The sequence below is a fragment of the Dreissena polymorpha genome, chromosome 2 (genome assembly GCF_020536995.1).
Source record: "Dreissena polymorpha isolate Duluth1 chromosome 2, UMN_Dpol_1.0, whole genome shotgun sequence".
Classification (NCBI taxonomy): Eukaryota; Metazoa; Mollusca; class Bivalvia; order Myida; family Dreissenidae; genus Dreissena; species Dreissena polymorpha.
Genome location: NC_068356.1, coordinates 1,920,760 through 1,930,287, shown reverse-complemented (window position 1 = coordinate 1,930,287; position 9,528 = coordinate 1,920,760). Strand labels below are relative to the sequence as shown.

General features: G+C 31.5%; 1 protein-coding gene and 1 long non-coding RNA gene across 5 annotated transcripts; one reads left to right on the top strand and one right to left on the bottom strand.

The window, feature by feature from the left end:
• Positions 1 to 1,504: 1,504 nt before the first annotated feature.
• Positions 1,505 to 2,471, bottom strand: LOC127865605 (uncharacterized). The gene is made up of 3 exons (XR_008042691.1): positions 2,317 to 2,471; positions 2,009 to 2,171; positions 1,505 to 1,549 (listed from the first exon to the last, which is right to left on the bottom strand). It is a non-coding gene; the product is annotated as an uncharacterized LOC127865605 (long non-coding RNA).
• A 10-nt stretch (positions 2,472 to 2,481) lies between these two features.
• Positions 2,482 to 8,986, top strand: LOC127865604 (uncharacterized). Of its 4 annotated transcripts, none has more exons than XR_008042690.1 (5): positions 2,482 to 2,562; positions 5,898 to 6,182; positions 6,960 to 6,996; positions 7,286 to 7,329; positions 8,009 to 8,986. XR_008042690.1 is itself a non-coding variant. In XM_052405473.1 (5 exons), exons 1-5 carry the CDS (start codon positions 3,685 to 3,687, stop codon positions 8,050 to 8,052), a joined length of 435 nt encoding a protein of 144 aa, XP_052261433.1. In that variant the 5' UTR covers positions 3,642 to 3,684; the 3' UTR covers positions 8,053 to 8,986. The 4 variants fall into 4 exon arrangements, 2 of the variants coding, with proteins under 2 accessions (XP_052261433.1, XP_052261432.1); XR_008042689.1 differs by lacking the exon at positions 2,482 to 2,562 and adding an exon at positions 2,570 to 2,863; XM_052405473.1 differs by lacking the exon at positions 2,482 to 2,562 and adding an exon at positions 3,642 to 3,700 and having other exon boundaries at positions 7,286 to 7,327; positions 7,998 to 8,986.
• Positions 8,987 to 9,528: the final 542 nt, after the last annotated feature.

The window sequence follows — 9,528 nt, the reverse complement described above, 5'->3', positions numbered from 1 at the left end:
TTTCTTATATAATATGCAATATAAAATTGCAAAGATATTAAATATAAATATCATGTTTTTACCAGGCATTTATTTTCTTACAATGGATAAAGAAGTAGCGATATTGATAGATGCAAAATAGAATAACATTGTCCACTTTTTACCTAAATTAGTTGGACTACACATAGTGTAACACATATGTATGCATTAAGGAAGTCATCATAATCAGAACTGATTAGTACCCAACATAAACATTATGAATACACTATAAACACCTTGATATTGACCTGATTGCAAAAAAAACACATTAAAATGTGACATCCGTCAATTTTTTTTATAGTTTTTAAATACTCCACTTAACATGACATTGTCTTTCGCATTAAAATACATCTTTTTTAGACTATTTTCACAAAACGTGACCAGGAAACATCAGGTATTTCTTATTCAATTTCAAGAAAATTAATTTTGGATTGATCAAATGTGAAAGGTCAAGCAACTGTGTCATGTTTAAGGATAAAACATAGCATGTACTTGATTGAAAGATGTTGCCCAATTCTAGCAGGGACCTATACATACCTGTTTGTATAGTCCCTGTTCTTATTATATACTTTAAATTGCATGTTTATATAATGTATGTAATAGTGAATAAAAACAAACAAGTACCTTAAACATAGTTGTGAATAAATTCTTTAATGGTTCAGAGTGAAAATGGTTCTAATTGGCATCTCTCAGTCATTTAACCAGCCATACAATTACTACAACAACTATTTTGGTTCCCTGAAAACAAGACACTGCTGTTACTGTAGCCAAAATGATTAACCAAATGTAAGCGCAAGCATGTGGAATTGTTTTGAATGCATGAGAACATTTCAATGTCCATTCCTTTCCTGTTTTTCAAAATGTCACCGTTGTTATAATAACACAGTCAAGGTACTTGCAGGTTTACCGTTGCAACCTGCTCTACAGATTTCTTGCATGTACTTTTCAAGTGTTGTAGGTGGTTGCATATGAATAACTCTTGCAATCGAAGGCGCGTTTAGACCCATAACTAAGGCAACTGTTTCAAGCACTAAACAAACATTTGGATTTTTCTTTCTAAGCTCAGAAATAATGTGAGCTTTCATACTGTCCTTGTAGTTTTTGAGAAATTGTGCTACAATTCAATCTTCTGGTTGTGTACTGGATTCAGGACATTATGCACGATTTCCTAGTTCATAGCAAAGTAGTTAAAAGCAATAGCCTAGAGATTCCAAATTATCACAGTACATAATTTATGGTGACTATAAACTCAATATGTTGCTCTTTTAATTCAGGCAGCTCTTCATGCATTATCATATCATACTTTTCATATTTGTGAATATTTGGCATTCTTTCTTATTTTTCCGTAAAAAAAAATCTAGGGCAGTCAGGGTTGGCTAATACTTTTGTCGTGTTCTTGAATTGGAGGCTTTCAATAAGGTTTTCTATAGCATTTGGTGTTGCTGTCGCTGTAAGTGCCAAGTGAGGTATTTTGGGAAGCAAAAATGTCAGGTCTCCAAGTCTGTTGAACGCTTTGCAGAAATCTGAACCCCTGTAAAAACAAGACACATTACAAATATGATGTTGTTCTGTCGTAATTCCAGCAATCCATATTTAATTTATTTTATAACACGGTTTTTGAATGAACTGGAAAATGCAATCAGAAAATTCAACTTTTTTCATTCTTTAAACAAGAAATGTGTCCATAGTTACTCAGAAATCTATGAATAATAAACAGTCAGATATATTTATGAATAGTCGCTAGGTGTGGAATTAGCAAATTGCTTATTGTCATCACAGGAGTTTGAAATTCTATCAATATAGCTAATCTAATGGCTAAATAAAAATATATACCCCTATATAGTATGAAGACTTTAGTCTTTATACTATATAGAGGTATAAAAAAATATTTAGCCATTAGATTAGCAATATTGATAGAATTTCAAACTCCTGTGTTGTCATTCAACACAATATAACAATCGTGGTAAAGATCGCGAAAACATCTTACTACCTGAAAAATAATGCTTTTTCCTGAGCCAGTTAGAAGAACTGCGATCGTATCTTTCAAATCATAAAGACTCTTTAGGGCTTTCAATTGGTAGTCGCTAAAACTAAACTCTATCTTCAGCTTGCTCGTCGCATATTCTAGATCAGACTTGAAATCCATTTTAACTCTGAAATGTTAACAATACCATGCAATATACCGTTTGCCGTAAAAGTCAACTTATCATTTATTATGTAATTATATATAATTCAATTGCTTGTTTTTGCATAAAAAAATAATAAGAAAATGATTTGGAATGGTAATAATGCGTTTACCCTCTATGTATTGCATCACTATTTTTATGCGTAGTATATCGCCTTATAACGCAGGCGGATCACGCGTTGGGTGTATCAAAGCCAAGATGGCTGGTAGTTAGGTACGAGTCTACTCTTTACGGAGAATCCGGAGATGGACGAAGTGTTACGATTGTAAATACCCCGAAATTCGATAAACTCTAGACGATAGGAGCAACCTATGTAGATATATAACCAGGCACAAAGTCCAATGGAGATAGATAACAGGTATGTAACTGTAATGCTCATCGTTGATTTGTTAATCTATAGATCAGCATACAACAGATGGTTTTTGTTATATTTACATTTTTTTCAAACTTAAATGTTATAGTAATTCTATAAACACAATGTGTTCATATTTCAATAAACCAATTATTTTCTTGAATATAAAAGTTCATTTTTAACAAACATTTGGTGTGAGTCGAAAGTATTGCGCTTTGGGGAGGAACGTCGAGAATGTCACCAATATATCCTCCGGAAAAAGTATTTGGGCAGATGGATGAATTATCACGGACTACATTATAAAGCGGTAAAATAGTTTGTTCTTTTACATTATTTAAATAAAATGTACACGTTCACGCCCGGACGATTAAACATACTTTATCTCATAATAAATTCGTGTTGTATGGTTGTTAACAAGTTACGCTTCGTTATAGATTTTTTTAAATAAAATTTATGTAAAATTAATGTTAACACTATTTATATGTGATTAAATTAGTACCATACGGTAATATATAATTAACCTAAAATTCGTAAGGACGATATGCTAATAAAATATGAATATATCACGGTTTTGTACACAATACTGGTATATAATGTTTAATAATATACCCTTTATAGCCATTCAGTATATTTGATATTATTCACATTAAATATACATATCGTTGATTTGGAAATGATCTTTGTAAATCGGACCTTACGACACGGAATATGTGGGACGCACGAAGCATTGAAGCGAAAATTTCATTCAATGAAAATAGAAAGCGCGACAACTCATATAAAAAAACTGAAACATTTCAAAGTTGTTAACCGTATTTTGGTAATGTTAGTATTATATAACTATTTATATCATCCTATCAGCTGCCGTCATTCATACCACCTGACCGGCTAATATTTTATCGTACATTTTACGGGCGTATTTCTGATATATTCCACTTTGGAAGGTCCGATTTTAAAACATTGTAGAAGAGCAAACATAAATCATACACTATAAAACGTTTATTTTGATTATGTCTTTGATTCTAATATATTTATATAGTATTGCAATTAAGCAAATGACATATTTGAATAATTTATGCATAATATATCTGATCTTGACCCAGTTCGCTTGGAAAGTGATATAAAACCAATATGTCCGACGCAACCGGTGGGATATTTTTAAAATGTGTTCAGGAATTGTGTTTGATATATCACGCAAAATTAATAAGTCGACACGATATAATTTTAATTTTCATGCGTATGCCTTGAAACTTTACTTACGAAGTTCAACATATCAGTGTATTTTAAAAATAAATATGCCTTTCTACTTTCGATTCCTACGGCAACAACATCATTTCAAATCTTAATCTGTTAAAGCAACCGGGAATCAAATGGACGATGCTAACAATTCTTAGTCAGAAAGTAAAGGTTATTTTATAAATGGATACAATTGAAAAGTCCCATAGCATTTCATTACCAAGTCTCCCGTTGACACGTAAGCAACCACAGCAACATAACAAACGTGTAATTGTATTCAGATTTACCGGCCCGATTTTCGACGATTTTCTATTTCAGATACCAACCGTATGTCTTTTAAACTAAAGGTTGTCATAATTGGAACCTTGTGTGATGTTAAAAGAACATATTTCGCAATAACAACGACTGACCTGTGTGTCCACCAGTATGTTACAATTGCTGATAAATATGTAGCAAAAGCAGAACCGGTTGTCAATTTACTTGGGACAATTGATAACAAGTCCGTATTTCTGTATGGTAAATGGCTGACAAATCTGGGAGCATGCATATCGCACAGGTTAACTCGTCATACTCTGTGTTGCACTGACTGACAAGTATGCCAAGTCTGTTACTTTGTATGTTACCATTACAGATCTATCCCCTATTCGGAATGTAACAATGAAAGACAAGTAAGTCATCCTGTAATTTGCAATACTGACCGGCCTTCCAACCTGCATGGTAAACATTACTGACCATAATGTCACCTTGCATGTTGTGATGACTGTCTAGTGTGTCATACTAGATGTTACAAAGTGTAGCATGTGACGTTTTATGTTAAAATGACTGACAACTCATTCGCTGTGTATTTTCCAAAGGCTGACTAACATGTCAACCTGCATTGTACAATGGCTTGAAATTAAATGTTACAGATGCTGCGTATACTGATAAACTGTGTGTTGCAATGGTATACAAGTATGTCAACTTTCATGTAAAATGAAAAATCTGCCACTCTGTATGTTAAAATAACAGACCCTTGTGTCATTCTTCATGAACATAGCCCATCTATCAATCTCCATGTCAAAATGGCTGACACGTTTGCCAATACGCATGTTAAATTGGCTACCAGTCTGTAATCATTCATGGTAAAATGACAAACCAGTGTGTCAAACAAAAAGCTACATTGGCAGACAAATCTGTCACTTTTTATATATTTTAATTGAATTTAAAATATACATGATACAATTAATTGTATATCATTTATTCTTGAAACTATTGGATTTGAAAAAAAAACTGGAACAAACTAACTCTTGAAATAATTTTTTTATGCTTCTAGACGAAAAAAACGTTTCCAAATTATAATGGATTATTTCAAAGTTTATCGGGGGCTTGCTCCATATATTACAATATAAAACTAGCTAAAACAAAAAAGAACAATGGTCAGTAATTAAAGAATTTGTTAGTAAACAAAACTAATGACTATACATAAATTGTATCACTGTCACAAAAAGGTTAGGATGAGTATATCATAATTGTTTTGCTTCTTTGACTAGGTTTCTCTCGGCATGCAATTTTTTTATATGTTTGTTACTTTCATTTCTCTCCATTTTTATAAAGAAAATAAATTTAAGGCATACACAAAGACACCTACCAATTTATACGTTGGTTTATGACTATAACATGCTGAATACAATTTTGGTATACTTACTTAAATATACTTAACTTCAAACTTCAAAATGAAAAATTGTGTGATAACTTATGATACGTATTGCAATAGTAAAGCACAGTTTTGTAAGATTATCTGAACCTCTTATTCCGAAGACAATTAAAATGAAAATTAAACTTATCCCTTTAAGGAAAAAATTACTTGAGAGGAATATATCACAATGCTAACGGATTGTTTAATGGCATCTTAAAAGATCAATATCACAAACACGTAAAATGCAGCTTAACAGATACGTGTTCTAGTAGAAACATTCAGGCCAAAGGTGGTCGGAAATAAAATAATAAAATGAACTCCTGAATTGATAAAGATGAACATTTTAGAATGTTCATGTATTGCAGTAACTGAAACGTCATCTACTAAAACGATTCAAATATAACTCAAGCATAAAATACTTTTTCAACTTCAGGTTATAGCAGTGATACCAACGATGAGTTATCACCACATAATTCAGGCACATACTCTTTGGTAGAAGATCGGTCATCAATAACACAATCTGGTGACCGAAGTTTGGATGTTGTTTACACCACCGAGGAAACAGCCCAGAACGGCTATAGTACAGGGTCATCATTTGTAGAACCCTGTGATCTGGAAGAAGATGGAGGGAGACGTGTTTGCAGAGGCAATTGCAGGGCTGAAAACAATTCCTCCATAATTGGCATTGCCATTCATCTTCCGATCATTTTTGCTGCAGGTTTGTGTTGATTTGATGAATTATTTGTAATAAACAGCCAAATTGGGTCATTTAATTCAATTGACACCTTTATATACATGACAAATGCCTTACTTTTATTGGAACTGGTTTGATAGACATGACTTGCTTATTACAATTATATCCATGAAAACCATCCATATTTAAGGAAACCATATTTTATGTTTTACAAGCTTATCATGGTTGTGATATTAGGAATACATACTTGGTGCGAATCAATAGCAATAAATAATGATAATGTGTATAATCAGTGTGATACTTACACAAGTCATGCTCATGGGTTTTGTTTTGATGAAAGCACTACACGTGCACTACCCATTGTATGCATTATTCCTTCAAGGAACATGAGTGCATATAAATTCCCAAACACCATGACATTTGTGATATGCTTGTTGCATGCATGGGGACGGACTGAATTTAATAAAATTCCCCTGAATAATTACCATCACACAAGATGAAACTTCATAGCTGCTTATATAATAATTCCAAATGAACATGATACCTCCATGCATAAGACGTATATGAATATTTCGTCAATACTAAATTTATGTTTACATGGATATACCCCAAAAATATTTATGTGACCAAGCTTTTTTTCTCTGGTTAATTAAAGTTAGTATAAACAGTCCAATCTATATTTTATTTTCAGAAACAGCGCTGACACTAACAATTCGATATTGAAAACTGAGTGTCATGTTACTAATATAGATCAATTGCAGTAATAATTAAACCTCACAATACGTAATTTTTCTCTTTCAGATGCTAAAGTACCAACTCCAAACCTGGTGTATCCTGTGTAAGTTACATGTTTTGTTAATGTGTATTATGACATATATTTTTTTATAAAACTAACATGGAATTAATATATATGGAATACGATTAACTTTTGTGTTCTTAAAAATATATGGAAATAAAAGTTATATTAACACTTACTATACTAAACGCAATAACAGTCTTCTTATCTGTTAATACTCTGCGTTTCATACTTATATGGACACATCGATGTGTATCTATGTACATATTTGTAAATAACAAAAAAATGTACTGAACAGAAACTAAAATGAAATTGTTTCGGTTTATTTTAGGTTGAATCATGTGGATATAAATATGGTTTCATCCAATGAGCAAGGTAAAATAATTTGTGTTTCTGGGTTGAACTGTGTGCATATCAAAACTGATCAAGTGCTAGTATTTCTGCGTACATGCTATGATATATTTAAATGAAATTATCATACTGAAAAATGTATTTAATAACTAATTGATACTCCGGGACAATATTTAAATGTTTAAAATAATGAAACATCTTTGATAACATTATAAAAGCATCGAAACTTCTACTACCACCACCGTTACCATTACTATTTATCATTCTACAACTTCCTTTTGTACTGCTTCTTAAGCTACTGCTTCCATTTCGTCTATTACTACAAGTTCTTCTACTAGTACTACTACTTGTACTACTACTAATACAACTACTATTAGTTCTACTACTACTACTATTACTACTTCTATTACTAATAATACTACTACTTCCGCTGCTACTAGTACTTCTACTTCTGCTGCTTCTATTAATATATGAATTATAATCATTTTAAATAATGTGTACTTTTAAGGCTTTTGTTTTGAATTCGTGGTTTATATTTAAAGAACAGTGTTAAATCAAAAATCAAATTAATCATTAGCTATTGACTCTTTAATTTAAAAGAACACATTAAATAAAGTTGAATGATTTTTCCTGATCGGCTGCAAACATCTGACAGTTGGCTTATGGAATTTTTGTTGAGACCATGTTCTTATGGGTATTGCAGAATTCGTTGAAGAGTTGCCAACGCCAAACACTACTATGGAATAGATTTCGCTAGCTAGTGCCCCAGCCCAACATTTACTTCCAACGGATACATTGCGGCATCTATTTATACACACAAAACTACGGTACCATGGGTATCACAGCAGCACCTAGATACTTTCATAATAATTAGTATTGCATAATCAAGTATACCTATAGGTGATCTGTGTACGTATTTTTCGTCAATTAATTTGCATCAGTGTTTTGTAAAACAGTTTAACTGAAACGATGTGCGAACAATGTATTTACTAAGCAATATGTTTATCTAAAAAGATGCCTTAAGCATTTGTAACATCGCGTGTAAAGTGAAATGATTGTGAAAACGAGCCTTGTTTTGAAATTTTTCTGTGTTCAATTTTGCATATTAGCATGCATTACATCCATGCTGTTTTTAATAATTAAATTTTGTTAGCCCATAATATGTTCATATTGGTGAATACTACGTTTGTGTTAAGATTGTGAGGTGTTTGTATAAATTGATAAGGATACATTTTGTTAAATCTACTAACACCTCTTTCTACAGGGTAATGTTGGATAATATTATATGGGAATGGAAGTTCATTTATATCATATAATACAAGGAAAACAACCATTTGCTTAAGCATGATTCAAAATCAATCTTGCAACTGAGTACATTGTTCTGCAAGATAGACCCACTAAAATGACATTGTGTTTTGCTTCAATGTCATTTGAACATGGACACATACAAATATATATATATGGAATGCTTCATAATTAGAACTAAGTTTGTTCAAAATATACTAGTTTATTTATGTAAGATAAACATGCATATCCCATTTTTGTACCGCAACTTCAATTTAACTGAAAGCGAACATAACATGGCGATGTTTTGTTTAACCTTAATACATGTTTGTCTTATATGTATCACTTAACTCACTGTTTGTATGTAAACACATACAATAAAGTGATTATGATTTTATATTTACTATTTTTAAGTTGCATACATAGTTATAATCTTGAAAATATGAAAATGTATGCGCAGTTTATATTCAAAACAAATATTGAATATTTTAATATTGTATTTTATTCTAAGTGATAACATTTTGGACAGTATAATAGTAGAAATAATTCCTAGCATGACTTATCAAGGCCTGACTAAAGACAACTTTTTTTTTTAATTTCAATATTATTTAAATTTAGATATGTTGTCTTTACAACGGCTTCTTTTTATACTTTAATTGCATACTTTTATCTCTACCTTTAGGATATTTGCAATCTTAACAAAACTGTTATCATCTATGTTTTTATGTTTTCTTTGTAGTTATTGTCTAAACATGATATATCCCTAGATCAGGAAACCCCGAATAAAATTTGATATAAATCCTATTTGGCTGAAGATTGAAACAATTTCGCCTTGTATGATCAATCTTTTCATATTTGGATTTTTCGACTGTGTTTTCAAACATAAGTGATGTTTATCTCTCTCATAAATTCCAAATTAGCAAACGATCGTAGACTTAA

What these genes read in the sequence shown, in the direction of transcription:
- LOC127865604 (XM_052405472.1), top strand. Translation starts at nt 4,689, where the DNA reads ATGTTACAGATGCTGCGTATACTGATAAACTGTGTGTTGCAATGGTAT. An exon ending in TGTGTTGCAATGGTATACAA is followed by an intron (nt 4,741 to 5,897) that starts GTATGTCAACTT and finishes TTTCAACTTCAG; the next exon opens with GTTATAGCAGTGATACCAAC. An exon ending in TCCGATCATTTTTGCTGCAG is followed by an intron (nt 6,183 to 6,959) that starts GTTTGTGTTGAT and finishes TTTCTCTTTCAG; the next exon opens with ATGCTAAAGTACCAACTCCA.